Source organism: Panthera leo, chromosome D3, assembly GCF_018350215.1.
Source record: "Panthera leo isolate Ple1 chromosome D3, P.leo_Ple1_pat1.1, whole genome shotgun sequence".
Classification (NCBI taxonomy): Eukaryota; Metazoa; Chordata; class Mammalia; order Carnivora; family Felidae; genus Panthera; species Panthera leo.
In genome coordinates this window covers 23694358-23717686 of record NC_056690.1, presented here as the reverse complement: position 1 = coordinate 23717686, position 23329 = coordinate 23694358, and the positions used below count along the sequence as shown (strand labels likewise).

The following is a 23329-nucleotide window of genomic DNA, read 5'->3' as shown; positions in this document are numbered from 1 at the left end:
TCAAGGACACAATGTGACAGGGCATATGGGGAACCATTTTGGAACCACCTTGGTAGATCTTTAAGAAGTGTACAGAGTAAAAGTTGTATTGTTTGGGAGCTCGCGTTGACTAGAATGGCAATAAGAAATAGCCCCTCTGAGAAAAAAAAAACATGAGCTTTCAAGCAGCTAACCCTGTACAACAGTAGAATTTTCCACCCTGCCACCTCTCTTTACATTGACTATATGAGCTGCATGACATTTGTAAAGAGAGTTTTAAAGATGAGGGAGTCCAAATGGGTTAGGTAAGAGCTATCTGGATGCCTTGTAGGATTGGGAAATGCAATACTTACATAAGCTATTAATGGAATACTTGGAGATTCAGCGTTCATGTTGATATATGTGCACACATTTCTATCACACTTGATTATGGAAAGCCCTAGGATAACCACAGTATTTCTGTAGCCTGGGATTACAGAGAGGATGAGGTCACATGTCACCTCTCTACTTCGTGGCTTTGTGAGGTCACCTCTGAGCCTCTAGCTATAAAATGGGAGTCAACACTCCCTTGACTACAGAGTTGCATGCCATTTGAAAGCACCTACTGCCTTGTCTGGTGCATAATAGGTGCTTTGCTCACTTTTCCCTCTTGGAGTCTGATGCTTTGGGCCAGTACTGTCCTGAGACCAGGCAATAAAGGCCCTGCTTCTGAAGCTTCTGGCCACTGGGTGAAGAGTCCAAGGGAAGCCCCCTTCTATAAACCATTCCCGGGATCCCAAATTCCCCCAAGATGAGCCAGTGCTGGCTTCCAGCACCTGGCAGACCTCTTGTCCAGGACCATCCTCCTGGGAGCCGACTCCCCTGGGATCCTACCCCTCTTCCCAAGGAGGATAGACAGACCTTAGCCTCGAGGCTGGGGTGTTTATGCCCATGTGTACAAGTCCTCTTGAAATGCAAGGTGGGTCAGGAGTTGGCTTTCTCCACAATGACATGTCCTGATGAGGAACTCCAGGGAGTTAGAGAAATCTCAGTTGAACCTGACCTTTCGGATCTTTATGAAGGTGTACATAAAGATAGAAGGGTGGCATATATTTTATTTCGTGGTTTGTTGGATCTTGTCCCAATTCCCTCCAATGTTAGGAGCAAGCCTGCCTCAGGCATGCAAACATTCTTTCATTCAGATTCTCTTCCTCTTAGTACAAATAAGAAAATCATATAATCAGAGTAATCTTGTTTTTTCAAACAGTGTACCACCTAATGCAGGAATTCGCTAACACTTTTCCTTTGCCCCATCGTTAAGTATTGCCCGTGTGCTGTTTAGATAGCTTCTGGACCTCCACCAGTCCAACTGAATCAGAAGAGGGGCCCCAGAATGTGCATTTTTGACAGCCATCCCAGGGGCTTCCTGCAGTTTGGAGCTCAGTGGCTCTCAGCCCTACCTGAATTTTAAAACTAACTAGGAAACTTTTAGAAAAATATTGCTGCCGGGGCTCCATTCCCCAGAGATGAAATCATCATCTCTAGGGGCAGGGTATTTTTTAAATCTTCCCCAGTTGCCTCCTCAGTGGGCCAAGGTTGAGAACCAAGTCTGCCCTGCTTGATGGCTGCAGTAGCCAGGAGCCCAGCCCTCAGCCCTCAAAGAGTCTGCCCTCCACCTCTCAAGGCAGAAGGGAGGCTGGGGGGGTCTTCAGACTTTGTAGGCACTGTTGTTCCTTGTTAAGCCCAAATACGCCACCCAATTAACTTGCCAATGATTATTAAACAAGTGTTACCTGTCATATGCAGAAAAGGGAGTGGTCCTGTTTAAATTTTCTAGTTGTTGACTTTGTAAGATTTGGCCCTGAAGTGGGACTTCTGGAAACTCAACCCAAGATAGCAGCTAACAAGTTCTTCCAAAAGTTTCTCTGCCAGGCGTAGACATCTCATCAAACAACCCGACTGCAGACATTTTTCCATAACATCCCTTCACCCAGCAGTGGCCATGGAAAGGAGGGTGTGGACAGGCTTCCTGGGTTGGGGTGCTCCTTGTCAGGTGTGAAAACAAAGAGGATCATTGTGTTTCTTGGAACTGGTGTAAAATGTCTATGTTTAAGATTAAGATCTGGGGAAATGCATTTTCCGTTTGAACCCAGCATTTTCTGATTGTGAAGAGGGTACCAACCTGTGCAATGGCGCCGTGACATGGCCACGGACTCCAGCCTTTTCTGATGATTCCTTTAATTAGGAGAAATTAAGTGGGACTGCTACATATTTGGGGAATAAATAATACTATTTAAACGGAGGCAGCCTTAACCACTAACTTGACCGCTGAATTCTCGCTGCCACATACCTCCTAAATAGATCAGCATAATCTTAACTAGGACTTAAAATGCATCCTCCTCGTTCTGGAGCTCAGAACCAGCAGCCCGCAGGAGCCTTTGGAGGCTTAATGACTTTAATTAAGGCGAGAAATACCTTCTCCCGGTGGGGAGGGGCGCGGCCAGCCCGGTAGGGTCGGCGAAGGGCAGATGGGAGCCCGCCCCCAAAGGCCGGCCCTACTGAGTGGGGAGAAGGACTGGGGGGCGTGGGGAAGCGGAGGGGGAGGGACTCTGAAGGAGGGCGTGGAGTAGCAGGGCCAGGGGTTGAAGCTGGAGGGTGGAAGGGAAGGGGGGACCCTGGGGGGAGGCCGCCGGGGCCTCCGAGTTCTGAGCTGTGTTTGTGGCTTCGGCACTTTGATCTCCTGCCAGCGAAACCTGGAAGGTCAGGCCGGGCTGCAGCCAAGCCCTGGAGCGAGGAGTCGGGTGGAGCGGGCAGAGCAGCGCCACCCACCCTCACCACCACCCCCACCCACCTCCTCTCCCACTCCCGGAAAGTGAGCTTGCCTGGCTGCCCTGGCGGCCCAGCCCCGCCCCTCTTTACCCCTCTGGGGCCGTTTTGTGTGTTGATCTCCTTTAGGCAGTGGATTAGGAGCTCCAAATCATGAAAGTGAATAAGCCACACTCCCTGCAAGTTTGGCTTGGTAAAATCATTTATGTTGCATATGCTTTAAAGAAAGCAGGTTATTTTTTAAAGCTAGGTGCACCCCTTCCTCTCTGGGCTGTCCCAGAGCAGCAGGTGGTTCGTCTGGTGGTTCCTGTGTGTTAGGGTCCTCTCCCTCCACGCTTCTGACACCCGCCCCCTTCTTGGCGCCAGCATTTTCTCACCGGTTACCCATGTGCTCTGGTGTGTGACCTCATTTCCTATGGAACGAAAGGTTTCTGTAGGAAAACAGGGCGCTGGGTGAGACGGGCCCTGCAAGCCCCCTTGCCTGGCAAGAGTATCTATCCCCTGTCAGAGCAGTGACTCATGCTTCAGGGAACAGCAGCTGACCAGAATGATCAAGAGCCTGGTGCCTGGGTGGTCACTGCCAAGCGAAGAACACAGGGGAGGAGGAAAGGAAAAAGTGAGGAGGGAGGGTTTAAAAACCACTCAGTGGCCTCCGGAGGGTGGGGCATAAAAGGACCCAAGGAGCGCTGGCTGTTTGGACTACGGTAGGACCAGCAGGGAGAGACCGGTGGGTGTCAGGCCTGGTTGGTCTCCATCGGTGTTCACAGCCCCTGTTCCTCTCCGACCACAGAGCAGGCCCTGCGGCAGTGGCCCCATACCCAGGACTTGTTCCTGGCACCCTGCATTCCTGGCAATGATCTGCCCCAGGCTCAAGCCTTAGGCGGGTGTGCCTCTCAAGCCTGTGCTTTGGTCTCACTGCCCCCAAAAGAGGCTGTCACTGAGTGGGGGAGTTTGGAGTCTGCCACTGGTTCCCCCAGAAAGCCAAGCTTCCGGTCTTCGCACCAGGTGGGGAAGGCAGACTGGTGTCTGCTCACTTCCCCAAGACAGGCCCCTATTGGTACAGGCCATCTGTCTCCACCTGTTTCAGGATGTTCCATAGGTTCCACCAGTCTTTGAGGCTGAAGAAAAGCCAGCGTCCCCTGAGTGATGATGGGAGGGTGCTGTAAAAATCTGCATCTCCTGCCATCTCTTCCTGTGGGTTTGCCCAAGGGTAGTCATTTGGTGAGCGTTTTCCCTTGGTCAGAGTTTTAAAGGACCTTGCCTTCCTCCAGAGAGTGGAAGGAACAAACATTGCAGGTGCACGGGCTTGTTTTCTAAGAGGTTTGACATCAGAGATGTGCTCACACAGGGGCCTGGGGCCTGATAAAGATCCACATTGAGGCAGAGTCACTTGTAGTGGCTGAGGTCGCGGTTGCCCAGAGACAACTATGGCTGCATTAGCACTAACCACCAGTAAGAGGCCCATCGGCAAATGCCGCCGCAGGGGATGTGCACGCAGTTAATAAACCAAATCCTGAAAGTCTCAAATGTGCAGAATCTTGAGTTCCAAGGAGATGTGGTAGAGAGCAGACCTTTCTCAATCTGAGTCAAAGGAAACCGGAGATGAGGTGACCAGCAGCGAGCTACGGTCTATGCTTGAAGTAGCAGCGACCTAGGTGTTTGATGCTAACCCTGAGGGCAAAAGCTGATCTTTCTGGGTTAATCAACAAACATTTTTTTGGCCATTTACCCTGTGCCAGGCCCTTTGCTGGATTCTGGGAATTCAGCAGGAAAGAAGTCTGACACATTGGCCGCCCTCTAGTGAGGAGGCACTTTGAGTAAACAATTGCAGTGTGATGTCATAAGAGCTGCAACAGTGGGGCACAGTCAGGCCACAGGCAGTAACAGTGTAAAGGGAATAACACCTAAGTCGACCAAGAATTAGAAGAGGTAATGGCTAGCTGGTGTTGGGGAGGTAGAGCGTTCCTCAGCATGGAGAACACAGGCCATCAGAGAACTAGTGAGAACTCGGCCTAGTTAGACTCGGGGTTGGAGTGTGGAGTTTACCATAAGCAGCGGAGCGGTCCTGGCTTTCCCTAAGAGTAACACAGTTATCCGAGGAGAGTGGTCCAGGTCAGAGCTGTGATTTAGAAGAGTCCCTTTACTGCTGGGTAGAGACTACACTGGCGGGGGGGGGGGGGGGGGCGCGGGGGGAGGGCCAGGTGGAATGGGCTAGAGGACCCCCAAGGGAGAATGTTGTTGTGACTCACATGAGAAGTCTGGTGTCCTGGACAGGGTGGCATCAGTGGGGATGGAAAAGCAATGGATGGATTTGGAAGATGGAATCAGCAAAACTTGGTAAGCAGTTGAGTGTAGGGGTGAGGGCAAAGGTTTAACTTGGCCCCTGTGAGCCTAGGTTGTAGGAGGGTAAGGATTGCATGAAGGGTAGGCCTGTGGCAAGACGCCATGCACCCATATCAGCCTGAGCAAGAAATGACCCACGGATGCCCAGGACCGTGTGCTCCACTTTGCGAATAGCCATAGATGGAACTTGGGGACCCAAACTGAAGGAGAATGCTGATGCCAAATCATAGGAACCAAGCCCTGGTGCCATTTTGGATTCTCTGCAATAATGGTTTCTGCCACTTTAGGTCACACTGCTCTCTATAAGTGTATCAGAGGAGACCCACAAGTGAACATTCTCTTGGGTAAAAAGAGATCTCCACACCTTCACCCTGCTCCTTGCCAAGCAAGAGCTCTTCTCCCAGGGCAACAGCCAGTGCATAATGACAGACACTTCTAGAAGGTCTTGGCTTGTATCTTTCTTGAGGTGTCTGGCACAGAGTTGGACCTCTTAAGTAGTTGCCAAGTTGAACTATGGAACTGAATGTTTTCATACTAATAGCCATCTCATTTAAATTGCGGTGTATAAACTAATTGTTTTCCAGCTCAAAATGTAGATCCCTGCCATATCCCCCAGCCTCCTACCTGTACCTTAGAGCAAGGGAATGAATAATAAGGGGTGATATTCCACTCTCGTTGGCATACCATGCACCATGGAGCAGTGGGTTCCATTTTTTTTATGTTTATTTATTTTTGAGAGAGAGAGTGAGCACAAGCTGGAGAGGGGCAGAGAAAGAGGAAGATACAGGTTGCAAAGCAGGATCCAGGATTTGAGCTGTCAGCACAGAGCCCAACATGGGGCTTGAACTCGCAAGCCATGGGATCATGACCTGAGCTGAAGTCAGATACTTAGCCGACTGAGCCACCCAGGCACCCTGAGCAGTGGGTTCCAAAACGTCTCGCATAGAAGGGAGGGAATGTTGACAGAAGTTGCTGCAAAAGGATTCTGTATCCAAAAAACTGGGGAATTCCTGGGCCTCTATCATACTAACGTGCTCTGTGGATATCAGGGGTCACTCTAGAAAGCGCAGCATTTCTCAAAGGACCCTGACCAAGAAAATCTCATCCTGTGATATGTACTTTGGGAAAAGCTACAATAGAGACATGGGATAACTGATCCCATGTCCATAATTTCTTACTCATTTGTCCTTGGAATGAAACACTCAGACTATTCCTTTATTACTCGGCTGGCCTCTGTCTGTACCTGCATTGCTTGCAGAATGCACACTCCTTAAGGACCGGGGTCTGCCACACGCCGCTTACTACTGTATGTATCTCCAGGGCTGAGCACGCAGAGTAACTGGTTAATTGCTACTGTTAAAAAATAAATGAAAAAATAGCACTGCAAATAGAATTAAACTCTGTTCCTGCCTACCATGTTAATTTGTTGAGTGTGGACCATGCCCAGGGCAATCTGCTTTGTTAGGCTTTTTCCGGGGCACACAGACTGGTCAAGGAAGGTCTACCTCCTGGCTCCTTTAGACCCTGAGGGCGGGTTAGCCCAGCACCCAGGCCAGGCATTTACATGTAAGATCTGTGCGCTTTGGCGAGGCAGGACCACTTGTAGCTATTTATTTATTTATTTATTTATTCATTTAATGTTTATTTATTTTAGAGAGAGTGTGTGAGCAGGGCAGAAGAAGGGCAGAGAGAGAGGGAGACACAGAACTTGAAGTGGGCTCTAAGGGTCCAGGCTCTGCACTGTCAGCACAGAGCCCCAACGTGGGGCTCAAACTCACGAACTGTGAGATCATGACCTGAGCTGAAGTTGGATGCTTAACCGACTGAGCCACTGAGGCGCCCCTAGCTATTTATTTAAAGCCAGATACCAGCAGAACCATGAGTATGAGAATGTATATATGGCACTGTTTATAATAGAGAAAATATAGAAATCCTGTAACAGGAGACCATCTTAAGCTCTGCTACGACCATATAATGGAAAAATATATGTACCTGGTAAGGAGGATGAACATTTTTTTTTATATCGATGCATATAATATTGTTGAACAAATTGTTGAGTTAAGGGGGGGCGAGTACAGAACATTATATACATACAGTTTATTTTAGTGTTTTTTAAGTGTATTTTGATATGTGAGTATATATGTGCATTTTACTGCTGCTAATATATGGGTTTTTTTTAAAAGAAAACATGGAAAGATATGCCACACTGTTAATGTTATAAAGCTGGGCTATAAGGGTGAGTTATTTTTTGCTTTCAATTTCAATATTCACATTAAGCACATTTTACTTTTATAAATAGCAAAACTCCTAAAGATAGTCCTATTTGAGGGGAAAAATCCATCATATAAGTAGTAAGCAGCAGAAAAAAAAAAATCCTTAGAGATATTAGGGCCCAGAGAGGGATAAGAGCTGCTTTAGGCTACAGAGAAGCATTTGTCTATCTTATGGGAGGGGTGGCACATGAACTTGACCTTGAAGAATCAGTAGATATAATCAACACATGATAGTTTACACTGGAGTATCTTTCTGCATATGCAGTATCAGGCAGATTACTCTCAAACTGACTTCCTTCCCCTAGCCAGCTCACCACAGGTCACTTTACCCAGAAGTTAAATGTGTTGATGAATTTGTCTTGTATTATCTGTGCCATCCTTAAGAACTGAGTGGGTTTATAAGGAGGGGCATTAAAAGCCTGTATAGATTGTATTGCAACTCTTAAAATAATCTCCATACTCTTTGGCCCTGGGCCTCCCTTCCTAAAGAAATTGGAAATTAAGCCACAATTTATTCAGTATAGCATTAGTTATCATAATAAAAAATCAAAAGAGCCCAAATATCAAAAATACATAAGTGAGTAAGTAGAGTATGTGAAGGTCTATTTCACAGCTTTAAAAGATGTCTACAAAGAATTTTTAATGACTTGTTTGGAGGTTATGATAGGTGTAAAAGAAAAGACAAAATGAAAAAAAAAAAAAGAATTGTATTCAGTAGGGACAAAAAAAGTCTGCAGAGCTTCCTAGAAGAGGTTGAAGACAGAGGTCTTCATATCAGCACTAATGATCCAACTTCCTTGGTTATCCTGTGGTCAGGAGTTTGGGACAAAGGAGATTTTTCATCATCTTTTGGGTTATCTCCGATTAAGATGATACTCTGTCAAAGATTTCCTCTAATAAGTATTAGACACTGGGACCAACACATTGAGTGCTAGACAAACAGATAAACAACTGTGAAAAATGGAGTCTGCCCAGGGGCTGCTGGGAGTAACCAAGCCTGGGTGTAACTGCACACACTGGGGAGAGTGCCAGATCCATTCCTGATTGGAATTCCTGAATTTAATTGAAACTAAAGTAGACTGGAGGCTTTGAGTTCTCCTACCCACAAGGTGGTAGCGGGACCGGGACCGTTCTCATCAGAATGCCTCATTCCCATCCGGAAATTCAAAACTCAAACATGTTGATAGAAGCACTTTCCTTAGGGGAAAACCATATCCACGTTCAGGGGGCAGCAGCCGAAGAGTATGGTCCCAGGCAGGCTTGCTTTCATTCAGAATAAACGTTTATTGAATAACCATAGGAGTCTTGCATTGCTGTAAGTGTTAACCACAGTAGGACCTTGTCTTCCGGGGCTTGAAACTTTGTACTTGGCAAAATGTAAGTGTGCAGATGTTTGCACGTCTGATACTTGTCTCAGTGGCTATGGACATTGTCGAGCCTTGGGTCTTGCAAGCCCTGGAAAGGTAAACAAAGGACCATGACAACCTTATGTTCCACATTCTACCGCTGGGCTTCCAGTCACCTGCTCACTGGTGTTGACCTGTCCACATTGGTCAGGTCTTGCCCGATTGAGGCAGCAGAGGTGATGAAGGATGTTAAAGTAACTGTGTGGGAGGGGCAGAGGGAGGGCAAGCAAAGGGCCATAAAGGCAGGGAGGAACTTTGGTTGCTCTGGGGAGGCCTTCCCACCTGTTTTCTGCTGTTCACACCCTTCTCATGCTCTTCCATCCACGCCAGTCTGTGCACAGTTCAAGGGTAACTGCCCTCCCCAACTGTAGCCCAATTTACTAGCAACATCCACCAGGCTTCGTTTTTCCACCCTTTCTTTGAAACAGCCTTATCTCAAGAGTTTTGTGACTTTATAGAGATAGGGTTTCTAGTGATCACAAGACCGCTAATCTCCTAATTATGTAATCTCCCAATCTATGCGTTAGATTTGTTTTGAAGCAGTATTCTGGCCCAAGCTTGATTTGGTGAAACGTTGAAATGATCTAAGATGTGAAGACTGGTTCAGGAAGATGCCTTGTCTATTTTTAAACTGAAAATGTGGGGCGAGGGGGAAAGTGTCACCAAGTAGTGTTGTGTTTTTTAATTTGCTTTGGGAATAGTATGATAAATGTGTCATTTTCTAAATCTGGATTATTCATGGCCTATTTTAAATCCCGAGCTGCCTCCTAACAGGCCAGTTCTCAATAGGATCCTGGGTTGACTCCCCTCCTGTCTAGTCCTCGCATGGACAGGAAATGCAACCTTATTTAAAGAGCAGCTTCCATTAATTTTTAAAGTAAGTCAACTGTGAGAATTATCATTTTTTCAAACGAAATATCTGTACTTGAATCCTGTGCATTAGCTTGGTTGTGTCTGAGTCAGTGAAATGGATCTGTTAACATGGGGTTTAAGCACCTTATCGTTGACCTGCTGTTTTTACTATAGAAACCAGGAGACCTTTCAACCCCCCTAGATTTTGTTGAAAATGCCTTTTTAAAAAGTGCCTGTCCCAAATGGGTCATACGTGCCTCACCTCCAGATCCTTGAGGTTTCCACGTTCCTGTGGAGCAGGGAAGCCCAGAAGCGCGAGCAGCCACGTGGCTGGGGCTCTGCGCTACCCCGGGTCCCGCAGCCTTTCATCCGCTGCCATCAGACTCTGCAGGTGCGCCAGCATCAAAGCGGGAGGTGCTGGGTGCTCCTGATCAGGACAGATCTGAATGCACGTTTCCCTCAGGTGCTGGTTGATGTGCTTGATGGCGAATGAAAGCCAAATAAAGGAACAAGCTCCTGTTGATTACCTTGTTTTCCGTGCTGTTCCCTGGGGTCCTTCCACGTCGAGGGAAGATTTTGTGAAGATGAGGGTATCACCTGAGTAGAAGACACCTACTTCGTCATTCTGGGGCCCACAAACTGTTGGCCACAGGCAAGGGAGAGTCAGTGCCCCTAAAGAGCCTTTTGAAGGAACGTGACCGCCTGGCCACAAACTTTCTCACTGTGCCATCATGTCCTCTCTCTCTGGAGGCGGACGATAGGGCCACTGTCACTCTTTCTTCATTGCTCTGGACAGTCCCCTGCCTCTCAGTTGAGTGGCCAAGATTGGGAACCGGAAGGGACCCTAGTCATAATAACATAGGCTTCCTCCTCTTACAGGTGGGGAAACTGAGACTGGGACTGAGAGAGATTCAGTGACTTGCCCACCATTGGCAGCTTGTCGGTGGCAGAGCCAGGAATAACTCCCAAGAGCCACTCCCGACTACAGCTTGCTGGTGAGGCAATAGGGGTGGGATGGACAGGAGGTAGAGGAGACTTGAACTACGTGGAGTCTCAGTTCAACAAAGAAGAGTCCCCAGGGGAAGAAAGACAGCTTCCACAGCACAGCAGCCAGGGTGCCCGGGCTTATTAAGTTGCGGGGGACTTTGCAGGATCCGTGAGGATTTCACAGTCCCGCTTCTCTGGTACACGGTGCGGGCCAGGGGATCGTCTTAAAAGCTGTGGGATAAGACTGCCCTCTAGTGGGCTTGTGAAGCCATTGGTCCAGCCACGTGCTCGGTCGGCTCTTGGAGGTTCAGTGCTGCCTTCCCACGCTGCATCCGGGTAGTGATTATTCCCTCAACAGGGATTCCTTCCAGTCAAATTGTATTCTTTCTCAAGCACTCTGGCTCCTAGAGACTTTCTTGATCTCTGAACAGTAGCCATTATTTGCGCCTCTTATAGGAGGCTTGGGGTTTTATTTTGATTTTTGTTTGTTTTCCCCCCACATTAGAGGTATCTTACTTCTCTAACAAGATCCAGGAACCGAAAAGCAAGGGTTACGTCTTATGTCTTGTTCTTCCACAGCTTCTACTCTGTTATCCACTTAGCCAGACATAAAGTCAGAAGGTTCATTGGGCTAAAAAAGAATCCTTTCCCTCAAAAAAGAATCCCACCCACCAGGGTCTCCTGGGTGGCTCAGTCAGTTAAGCATCTGACCCTTGGTTTCGGCTCAGGTCATGATCTCACGGTTCATGAGTTTGAGCCCCACACCAGGCTCTGCGCCGACAGCTTGGAACCTGCTTGAGAGTTTTCTCTCCCGCTCTCTTCTCTCTCTGACCCTCCCCAGCCTGCTCTCTCTGTCTCTCTCAAAATAATAATAATAACAACAATAATAATTATAAAAAAAAAGAATTCCACCACTTCACATTTGTTCCTAAAACATTCGCATCTCATCTCTCTCTGATCCTTAGTTCCCCAAGTGGTTGAATCATCTGAATCCCTCAGAAAACTTCCAGAACTCCGTTTCCTGGGCCTTACTCCAGCCCTGCTGAATCAGTCTCTGTGGTTCAAGCCAGGAAATCTGCTTTACAAACTTCCCAAGTGGTTTTTGATGTGCAGCCAGGTTTGGCAGCCAACTGCTCTAAATCCCCATTTACGATTTTTTCTCGGAGCTTTTCCCTCTGACAACATCTCCAGAGGTCTTCAGCTTATGTCAGTTATTAAGCTGACCATTTTGAGATCCCCTTGGAAATATTCCGTGTGCCAGTCTCACGGCAGCCCTGGGTGACGCGGGAACGATGCGGGACCGACCACAAGACAAGGACCAGAGGCATTTACTTTGGTTGCCAGTGGCTCTGTGTTCATAGCAGAAGATCCTGAAACCAATACCTTCATGCTGACGGGGCAGGTTGTTGATTTGTTTTTAATGTTTGGCTGGATAGGGAGACAAAGGTTAACTCAGTACCCGGGTAGTTATTTCCACCTATTCTAACTCTGGTTCTCCTAATGCAGCTGTACAACGTAGGTGGCATTGTCCCCTCGTCCCCCCTTGTTTCTTTTACAGATGGGAAAGTTGAGGTTTCGGGAAGCTATTAGCAACTTGCCCAGAGTCACAGAAGTTGGTAACTGTCAGATTCCACGTTCGAACACAGGTCTGATTTCCCAGGCCAGCTCTGGAAAGGTCAGAGGAGCAAGAGTGCCAACCTGTTCTTTTTTCCCCTGCCAGGCCAAGCGGGCAGTGCAGCGGGGAGCCACTGCCGTCATCTTTGATGTATCAGAAAACCCAGAAGCTATTGACCAGGTAAACTCCTCGGGCCACGCAGCATTGCAGCCCCTGCCCCAGAGAGGGCTTCAGTTAGCTCGGCGTGTCACGGGGCCGTCACCCTCATCTCAGGGCTTTGCGCTTGCCCGCTGACACTAGAGACCCATGTCTAGACATCATTCAGACTCCAAGGCGAGGGTATTGAGAGGAGTGAAGAGCCAGGAGGTTGGTGGCTGTGGGGGGCATTTTCACAGACCCTTCTGGGCCTTCAGCCTGCCCACGCCATTCTGAAACGAGCATTGTTCTCAGCCTCGCCCTTCCAGAAGCTCCAAGGCTGTCCCGCTTGAGGACTTTGGGGATTTTCAAATGGTGTCTGCTGTTCTTTCCCTTCAGCCTCACTCTCTCTCCTTCTTAAAGTAAGCACGCCCTTTAACCAGCATTGTCTTTCCGTCCACAGCTAAACCAGGGCTCAGAAGACCCACTCAAGAGGCCGGTGGTGTACGTGAAGGGTGCAGATGCCATCAAGCTGATGAACATCGTCAACAAGCAGAAAGTAGCTCGAGCAAGGATTCAGCACCGCCCGCCTCGAGTGAGCCCGGCACCCTCTCTACTGCTCCCTGTGCCTTTATTCCCTTTGGGCTCTTGTTCCAATCTTCTTTCTTGTCTAACATGCTGACACAGCCTAGGTCCTGCAGTTTCGATTAGGTATAAGTCCGGAGGCCAAGGAGAAATGTCAGCCCTCGCGTTCCTTTACAAAGGATGTGAAAAGACCTTCCGGAAGTAGATGATTTGTGCTAAGGTGTTTCTGGTCTCTTCCACCCGGCACTCCCTCTTGGTAGCCTCCTTTCCTTCCTTCTCTTCCCTCCAGCCCCCCTCTGAAAGGCTGAGGAGGATTGAAGGAAGGAATCCCAGCACCCAGCTTCCCTTGTCCCCCTTCCTTCCATTTGACCCAGACTACAGAAAAAGGCCAAACTTCCTTCTTCCCAGAGGATAAATTGCATTGTTGAAAAAACCCCTAACTTACTTTTTTTTTTTTTTTAGTTTGTTTATTTATTTATTTATTTGGTGAGAGAGAAAAAGAGAATGCATGCGTGCATGGGGGAAGGGCAGGGAGAGAGGGAGAGGGAGAGGGAGAGGGAGAATCCCAAACAGGCTCCATGCTCAGTGTGGAACCCGACGCAGGGCTCAGTCTCACGACTTGAGATCATGACCTGAGCCGATGTCAAGAGTCAAGCGCTCAACTGACTGAGCCACCCAGGTGCCCCAAAAACCCCTTATATTGGAGTCTGGAACACCTAGCTTTCAAGTGGGATTGAAGTTCACAACTTGTAGGTGGTCGACGAATAGCATTTAGGCTTCACTTGAGTGTCAAAGGGCCACTGCTGGCCAGTAACCCTTCACTGGTATCTTTTGCCCAAACCTCACACTGAAGATTCTAGCAACCTGGGACAGGTGCCTCATATAGGGTTTGTTTCCTTATCACAAATATTGGAATATTCACATATAGGAGGGTTCTTGTACATGCACAAACTATCTAGATACCCCTGGCATTCAGTTAGTAAAACCCTATTCCTCTTAGCTAAATGCGTGTCCTGGGTGAGGTGGCTTCAAGGCTTGAAGAGGCACTGTGCCCTGAGGAAAAGATAAGAACTCAAGAGTCGAGGGAATTTGCAAAAGAACTGCCTTTGCCGGCTTCTTTTTAAAGGAGAAAAGAGCACTTGGGTAAATGTGACTCATTGTAGTGGAAGCTGATATTTGCGGAAGCAGCATACAATTTTCTGAGTTGTTGTAAACCATTAATTATATGGTTAGTAATCACTGTTCCCTCAAAACATGACACTCACTCCTTTGTCCCATAAATATGATATTCGTGTTTATTTGGCTGGGCCTCTCCTGCCGGTTACAGCGAACTTCGTGCTACTCCACAGGGAGCGAAGCTTTACGATGGGAGTTCTCTCGGCTGTGAGGAGGCCTGGCCGAGACTGCTGCAGGCCTCCCCCTAGCCACACCGTGGGGGACCGCCTGGGCCTGGCGATCACCCCGTGTGTGCAGCTTAGCCCGCACACACCCTGGGTGTCTCCTGCGAACGAGGGGAAATGCACCCGAGTCAGCCCCATCCTTATTCCGACCAGCGCTGACACGGGCCTTGTGCCGATCCCCAGGCCGAAGAGACCCGCGTGACTCATCGTGTCTTGTGTTCTGTTCCAGCAACCCACCGAGTACTTCGACATGGGGATTTTCTTGGCGTTCTTCGTCGTGGTCTCCTTGGTCTGCCTCATCCTCCTTGTCAAAATCAAGCTGAAGCAGCGGCGCAGTCAGGTAATACGTCCGAGCAGCCGGTGAGCGCAGATCCCCGCCGCCCTGTCACTCGTGAAAACGAGGGTGGGGGTCTGAGCTGTGCAGCCGGTTCCCAGGGGCCTACGAGCCATAAAGATAGAGAAAAGCAAGAGCAAAGCTTATCACCCTATGTCTTCTCTGTTCCCAAAGGGCCAGAACTATAAAGGCCGAGCCTTGGGAACGCTTCCAGCTGGGAGTTGTCTCAAGAAACGTCTAAAGGTTAATACGGAGCCCTGGAGCCTGCTCCTCAGCTGTGATCTGGGGACCAGCAGTGTCCGCATCACCGGGGAGCTTGGTAGAAATGCAGACTCTCAGGCCACACCCCAGACCTGCTGAATCTGGATCTGCATCTTCCAAGCTCTCTCTAGACGATTCTCGATAAACAAAGTAGCCATCTTTGTGCCCCAGCTAGCACATCACTGTGCTCATAGGAAGGCAGGATTCAGGGGCAAAATTTGATGGAGAGGGTAAACGAGAATCTAGACTGTCCCACATGTACCGTGACATCTCAGGAGAGAGACGGTGGACATTGGCAGGCAATCTGTCAAGAGGATCACCGACTTCTCACAAAGTTGGGTGGCTAGAAGTGGGTGGGTTTGGCGACCACCCACGTGCATTGTCTCATTTGCCCTCAGAACTTTCTTCAGTGTAAAGAGGAGGAACCCTGGGTATAGAGGAGGTCAATAACTCAGGGTCTTGCAGAGTTGGCCAACCAATTGAAGCATATACCTCTGCTGATACTGCCACTTGGGTGAAGCCTGCGTTCAAGTCGTTGACCCTCAGGGGTCTGGAAAATCTGTGCCGCAGCAGTCTGAATTTTTAGTGCTTTCTCAAAAGCCTGTGCTGATCTGGTCTAATAAAGGACTAGCGTTATACCCGTCCCCATGTGTTAGATGCCATGGCCCTCGGGGCGACTACCACCGTAAATCCGTCCCGAACCCTAACACAGACCACATTCTGCTGCACAGAATTCCATGAACAGGCTGGCCGTACAGGCTCTGGAGAAGATGGAAACCAGAAAGTTCAACTCCAAGAGCAAGGGGCGCCGGGAGGGCAGCTGCGGGGCCCTGGACACGCTCAGCAGCAGCTCCACGTCCGACTGCGCCATCTGCCTGGAGAAGTACATCGACGGAGAGGTAATGGCAGAGGCAGGGCCCGTCCTGGGTGGGGATGGGGTGGACAGGTCAGTAGAGGTGCACGGGACCTGGAAGGACAGAGCCCCGTGTCCTTTTCCCACAGCCTTGTAGGGGCAGAAGGGTTTAAACGCCTAGGTCTCGAGGAGGTGGCCCGAGACAGTCTAACCGCTCTTCACCCCTGGAGGAGGGTGGTCACAACGCAGACACTCTCTTGCTAGAGGGCCCAGCTTCCACCCACATGATTTCAGAAGTTGATCGGAAATATATGCGAGGCCAGACGATGTCTGGTGTTAAGAACATTTACACGTATTGACATAATTTTATTTTTTAATTTTTTTCCTATTATTATTATTATTTTTTTGAGAGAGAGTGAGCGCACAAGAGCAGAGAAGAGGCAGAGAGAGAGAGAGGGAGAGAGAGAATCCCAAGCGGGCTCTGCACTGCCAGCATGGAGCCCCACACGAGGCTCCATCTCAAACTGCGAGATCGTGACCTGAGCTGAAATCAAGAGCCAGACAGTTAACCGCCTGAGCCCCCCAGGCGCCCCCTACATGTACTGACTTAATTTTAGAATTGCTCTTCTGGAAACTGAGGCATGACTTAAAGCAAACCTCTCCTGCAAAGCCCCGTGGAACACTGGGTGTTTTTACTCAGGAGACAAGAGATGTGATGGCTACCTTTTTTCTTCTAGCTTTTTATCCTGAAAATGTCAGACTTTCAGGAAAGCTGCAGGAGTCCTTCAGTGAATGGTGCATCATTCACCTCGAATAACCCTTTGTTAACACTGTGCCGTGTTCGCCTAATCTCTCTCCAGACAGAGACACACAAACACACACATTTGGGGGATGGGGAAGCAAACCACTTCAGAATCGGTTGCAGACATTTGATGCCCCTTTAATGAAAGCGTTCTGCTCCCAGATAGGCTATTGGATGAAAAAAAGCAGTTTTCACAGAGGCCTTGAGATTAAGAGGGCCTTGAATGGTCTTTAGGTGCAGACTGCCTGCGTTCTAATCCTGACCCAGGGCAGGTTCTAGCTTTGTGATCTCAAACAAGTGACTTCATTCTCTGTACTGTGCTCGAGACATGAGCCTGAGACGGACATGCCGTCAAGGTGATCACAAAGGTTACGTGAGAAAATGCAGGTAGAACTCTTGCCAAGGTCAGGTACAACATTAGGTATTAGCTTGAATATTATTGTGTTGAGCCGGTCAGGGAATGGAAAAACAAAGTCACATTAGCAAATTTGGAGGGTGCTTTGGCTCAGGAATTCCAGAGGTGGTTCTGCCTCAGAAAACCTCATCACCTCCTCTCCACATAGGCTGCTTTGTTAGAAACCATGTACCCTCGGGTGAGTATCCAGGGTCCAGCAAAGGAGAGGACAGGAGAGCATTGCCCTTGGTGGCTCCTCCTGTCAATTACAAGTCCTGGGCATCTTCTTTTCTACTCATACCCAGTTGGAGCACCCGGAGGGAGCCACCATCCCAGAGATGCAAAGGTCTTGGTGGGGGGTGGGGGGGAAGTGGGTAACCTAGCCCACTCTCCAGACCCCAGGCTGCAGAAGCTCTTGGCTTTGGTCTCCCCTTTTGGGCAGCATGAACATGAGTGCCTTCCTCGGGCAACGAGAAAGTTGCCTGCTTCTGTGCGCTTCCTTCCTTAACAGTGAGGACCGTGGTTGGGGCTTCTCCCTAGAACACAGACATGGGTGCTGACTCCAGGGAAATGAGTCTACCTGTAGCTAGAGATGGGGGGATGGGTGAGGAAGAAGCCTCTGGCACTGGCACAGTGAACAGGGCTCCCTGGCCCATGCTGGACTTCTCAGGAAGAAGCATTTAGCCCTCTGCCTGTGCCCTGCCTTCAGGCCGTGTGTCCTCTCTCCCTCCCCAGGAGCTGCGGGTTATCCCCTGTACTCACCGCTTTCACCGGAAGTGCGTGGACCCGTGGCTGCTGCAGCACCACACCTGCCCCCACTGTCGGCATAACATCATAGGTAATTGTCACCTGCCTCCACTGTTGCTGAAGAGTCACTGTCCCTACCAAGTGCCTAGCAAGAGTGTGACACATGCTGCAGACTGGTGAGCGAGCACTGCCTTCTGGACCTGGAAGTGTGGGGACCTTGGGTTTCAGAGTTCACCAGCCCTCCAAACCCTTAGGAGAGCCTGCCATGAAGAATTGCCCCGAGTTCCCGTTTTGGTCTCTTCACCTGAACCAGCCTCCTGACCTTGAGCAAGGCATCTGGCCTCTCCAGGCCTTAGGCCCACAATGTCTTTCCCAGAAATGACAGTGATGATGCTCCCATGGCCAGAACTGGGGGGTTGTTCCCGGGCCACAGGAGATGAATGTGAGATGGCAGGGTCACAGTGTTGCTCCTGCATCACTGTGGTATCGGATGAGGGGCACGGAATGCCGGGTGGACTCCAGGGAGCTGTTTCTCCAAGAGAGAAAGTGCCTTTCATCTTGGTACCTTTGCTGCTGTCTGCAAACCCCCATGGTGTCTTTGTTAGGCAGGACCGAGGGGAGGCGGGAGGTAGGCCCTTACCGGCGAGACCACCCTTCAAACAGAGAAGTGGGCTGGCCCCAGCCAGCGTGGCTGGGTTTGCTGATGGCCCAGAAGGGGGCATTGGCATGAGAGGGGGCGCATTGGCACATGACCGGGCCTCCTGCTTCAGCCTCTGCCCTTGTTTACCCCTCTGGCCCCATGTGCTCACCCCTGCTGACCTTGTTTCCTCACCTCTCCCCAGAACAAAAGGGAAACCCGAGCACTGTGTGTGTGGAGACCAGCAACCTTGCGCGCAGCCGGCAGCAGAGGGTGATCCTGCCGGTGCACTACCCCGGCCGCGTGCACAGGACCAATGCCATCCCGGCCTACCCTACCAGGACAAGCATGGACTCCCACGGGAACCCCGTCACGCTGCTGACTGTGGACCGGCACGGGGAGCAGAGCCTCTATTCCCCACAGACCCCCACCTACATCCGCGGCTACCCGCCCCTGCACCTGGACCACACCCTGGCCCCTCACCGCTGCAGCCTGGAGCACCAGGCCTACTCACCAGCTCACCCCTTCCGTAGGCCCAAGTTCAGCGGCCGCAGCTTCTCCAAGGCAGCTTGCTTCTCCCAGTATGAGACCATGTACCAACACTACTACTTCCAGGGCCTCAGCTACCCAGAGCAGGAGGGCCAGGCTCCCCCGGGCCTCTCTCCCAGGGGCCCGACCCGCGCCTTCCCCCCGAGTGGCGGTGGCGGCGGTGGCGGCGGCCTGCTGTTCCCCACCGTGGTGCACATGGCCCCGCCCTCCCACCTGGAGAGCGGCAGCACGTCCAGCTTCAGCTGCTACCACGGCCACCGCTCGGTGTGCAGCGGCTACCTGGCCGACTGCCCGGGCAGCGACAGCAGCAGCAGCAGCAGCAGCTCCGGCCAGTGCCACTGCTCCTCCAGCGACTCCGTGGTGGACTGCACCGAGGTCAGCAACCAGGGCGTGTACGGGAGCTGCTCGACCTTCCGCAGCTCCCTCAGCAGCGACTATGACCCCTTCATCTACCGCAGCCGGAGCCCCTGTCGCACCGGCGACGTGGGGGGTTCCGGTGGCTCAGGCCGGGGGCCTGTCGTGTGCCTTGAGGGCTCCCCGCCTCCAGAGGAGCTCCCGGCAGCCCACGGTCAAGGTGCGGGGCGGGGAGAGCCTTGGCCCGGCCCTGCCTCTCCCTCGGGGGACCAGCTGTCCACCTGTAGCCTGGAGATGAACTACAGCAGCAACTCCTCCCTGGAGCACAGGGGGCCCGCCAGCTCTACCTCAGAAGTGGGGCTCGAGCCTTCTCCCGGGGCTGCCCCGGATCTCAGGAGGACCTGGAAGGGGGGCCGCGAGGGGCTGTCGTGTGCCTGCTGCTGCGAGCCCCAGCCCGCCACGCTGGAGCCCAGTGCAGGAGTGGCCGGGGGCAGCACGCTGTTCCTGGGTCTCCCGCCCTGTGAGGCCTGTGGCCCCACGGGTGGGGAGTCACAGCCGGGAAGCTCCCAGGGCCTGTACGGTCTTCACCCAGACCATTTGGCCAGGACAGATGGGGTGAAATATGAGGGCCTGCCCTGCTGCTTCTATGAAGAGAAGCAGGTGGCCCATGGTGGCGGAGGGGGCAGCGGCTGCTACACTGAGGACTGCTCCGTGAGCGTGCAGTACACGCTCGCCCAGGAGGCCCCGCCCAGCTGCCACCCAGGGGCCCGGGACCTGAGCCAGCGCATCCCCATCATTCCGGAGGATGTGGACTGTGACTTAGGCCTGACCTCAGACTGCCAAGGGACCCGTGGCCTCAGCCCCTGGGGTGGGACCCTGGGCCCGGATGCCCTGCGGCCCCACAGAAGCCTGGGAGCAGCCCAGGAAGAAGAGCCGGTTCTCTGCTGCCAGGCCAGGGCACCGCTCTCGCCCGGCTGCCCTCTGGAGGGTGCAGAGGCCACCAGGGCCAGCTTCCCCGGTACCCCCCAGGACACTCAGGAGTCCAGCGCCACAGCCACTGAGGCTGCAGGTGAGAATAGGAGAGGACAGGAGGCCAGAGTCGGGGTCCTCTTTCTCCAGGTTGTTTTCTAAGCGACTTCCTTCGTGCCCTTGACTTTAAAAACACCATCTGCACCTGATGACTTCCAGGTGTTATTTCCACCCCAACCCTTGCTCTGCGTTCCAGACCCATTAGGCCTTCTTCCCTAACCCTCACAAGCATCCCACCCTGTCATGTCCACTGCAGCGCTCCCAAATGCCTCCCTCTGCATGCCCTGCCCCACTTCTCCCCTGCTCCCCACCCAGTGCTCAGGCTGAAAGCCTGGCACTGTCCCTGAGCCCACCCCACCGTCCACACTCCAGTGTCCTGGGCTTCTTAGCCTGTCTGCAAGGACCACGTGGGCTTGTGTTTTGCCTCTGTCCAGAAAATCAAATTCCCAGAAAAATGCAGAATCCAAGTCCAGAATTTTCATTCAACTCAGCAGACCTCATCAAATTGCTCTAGAGTACCCAAACGTCTTGTGTCCCTAATAAACAGTCTGGCACCTTTGAGTAATACTGCAACACAACAGGACAGGTTCCACTTCCAAAGTGTATCCCTAATCTCTTCTGCAGCCCGCACCTGCCATCTCAGGCAGGCCCGTTTCCTCTCCCCACGGTCAAGGCAGTGGCCTCCTGACTGGTCTCCTGCTGGTCTTGCCTTCTGTTCTGCATGGGAACCACAGTGGTCTTTTTTAAAATATATGTCTTTACACCGGAAAACCCTTCAGTACCTCGCCACTACCTTTAAATTAAAAAAATGTGAACTCCTCACCCCATTCTGTCTGATCTGCCCCCTGCCCACCCCTCTGACCACCTCCTGCTTCACTCACCACCTGGCTACTCAAGCCTTCTGTGGCCTCTGTCTATTGCCCCAGCCAGCCAAGTTCATCCCAGCCTCCAAACTTGTCTGCTGCTTCTCCAGATCTCAGCTGGAATCACATCCTCAGCCTCCTCCAAGGTCACTCTCACACCCTCTGCTCACTTCCCAGGCCATCACAGTCTGAGGTTACTTGGTTCTGAGGTCTGTAAGCTTCCAGGAGGGGGGTCTTCTCCACTCTTCCCGGTGCCTGCAACAGTGCCGAATGTGGTGTTTTCATGCTACCTAACGACTTCCAGAAGTCTCTGCACCTCCAGATGAGGGAGACTGACTGTCTAGGAGGCACCTGTGCCCCCAACAGCATGAGGAGCTCTCAGCAAAGGAGCTCTGTTTCGGCCCTTTGCTGTATAACACGGCCTGTCTGGTGTTGGGAGCTGTCCCTTCCTGAGAACCTGTCACACGCTGGCACGGGCACCCAAGTCCCTTGCCTGGTCCCTGTGTGTTGTGCCCAGGGCCTCCAGTGCCTGTTCTGTCCTCTGATTTTTCTCTCTCTCTCCCAGGACAGAGATCTCGCCCAGCAGACGGTGGCACGGGAGCCTGAGCTCAGAAGGAATTCTGGAAATGGGGACTATATGGAGACTCCAAGCTCTGACTTCCTTCAGGAAAGAAAAAAAAAGAAAAAAAAAAGATTTTTTTTAGCTTTGACAAACACACAAAAGTGGTAATAAAGAGAGCCCTCCTTCTCAACCCAAAATGTGAGCCACCTGTGGCAAACCGCCCCCATCCCCACCCCCCATTAACAAACCAACAGACAAAATTCTCTGAGTCTTTTGCCTCTTTTGATAACATGGTATTCTGTTTTGTAAAGTGTGTGTGCTTGGGGTTCTGAGGTGTGTGGGATTGAGTTCTCTGCTTTGTTTTTTTTTTAAGATATTATATGTAAATGTAAAGTTATTTAAATATATATTTTAAAGAACCCTAACCACCAACTTTTGCTGAAAAAAAAAAAAAAATCACTGCTGCATTAATTGAACCACATCATGTGTAGATACTGTTGTCTCCCCGGAGGGGGCTCAGGCCTTTGAAAAGCTCAGGGCTACACCTGCCTTAGAAAATGAACCAGAAACTTGAAGTAAAGCTAGTTGATATGGGTACAGACTCTGAGGAACAATGCAATGCTGCCTCTTTCTTTCTTGTGGCAAATCCCAACGTGCAAAGTTTCGGGTCTTCTCAGAAGCCATGCCTCTCCAGCCCACACCTTTAGGCAGCTGATGGAAACAGCTAGGAACAGGGCGGAAGGTCTGCAGCACTGAGGAGCTGGGACAAGCCATTGCTACACAAAGCCCCAGGGTGACAGGGACAATTCAGCCCAGTGTCCTCTAAGTCTGTCCCTTTGGGTCAGCGTCTTAGGTAAAAGGACAGAGTTCACAGTCCTGAACTTGGGCTTCCTGCTACTGGCTGCAGAAATGGTTCGAAGGGGTGTGTGTGTGGGGACAAACACCCGGGAGGAATGTAGTTTTGCGGCCTTGGTGTCTAGGGAGCAGAGAGTGTCCCGGAGAAGGGACGGAGGGCGCTGGAGCGTGCCTGCAGGGGGTGCACAGCCAGCATCCTTGGGCTGCCTTCCTGGGGATCCCACGGGGTCAGCACCGAGCTCCGTTTGAATGATACGTTTCCCATCCCATTTCCCTCTGGAAGCTCGCTTCAGGGTCTTTCAGCCCATTGCCTCACGGCTGAAATTGCTCATCTCACCTGCAAATGTCTACTATCCTTTCTACCTAATGCACTATTATGTATTGATTCTCCAGGAGACCGAGAAAGAGACTATCAGATAGTTTAGACCCAAAGGGTAGGCCTTTGTATCTTTTTCCAGCCTTTTGCTATTCTTGTTTTTAAGAGGAAGGGAGAGTTTTAAAACCCAAACCATTTTTTTTTTTCTTTAAGATGTTTCCACTTTTAAAAGGGAGAATCTATTTAAAGCTATTTCAGATCAGGGATTGTCATCCTTTTTGTCCAATCAATGTACTTCCTGTTCTTAAGAAAGTTTTTTTTAGAAGAAACTAATCACATTAGCCCTTGTGTTCACTAACTCCTCTGGTCACTTTGATTCATTTGTCATCTGAA

At 50.9% G+C, this 23329-nt stretch overlaps 1 protein-coding gene across 4 annotated transcripts in view; it reads left to right on the top strand.

Moving 5' to 3' along the window:
- Positions 1–21962, top strand: part of ZNRF3 (zinc and ring finger 3) — a 153150-nt gene extending 131188 nt beyond the window's left edge. For 2 of the 4 annotated variants that reach the window (XM_042911489.1, XM_042911490.1), the window contains 7 exons: positions 12366–12440; positions 12859–12990; positions 14610–14720; positions 15707–15874; positions 17760–17862; positions 18614–20380; positions 21769–21962. In XM_042911489.1, the coding sequence (XP_042767423.1) occupies positions 12366–12440; positions 12859–12990; positions 14610–14720; positions 15707–15874; positions 17760–17862; positions 18614–20380; positions 21769–21809 (2397 nt within the window). In that variant the 3' untranslated portion in view covers positions 21810–21962. The other 2 variants (XM_042911492.1, XM_042911491.1) reach the window with 2 other exon arrangements.
- The last annotated feature ends 1367 nt before the right edge of the window (positions 21963–23329 follow it).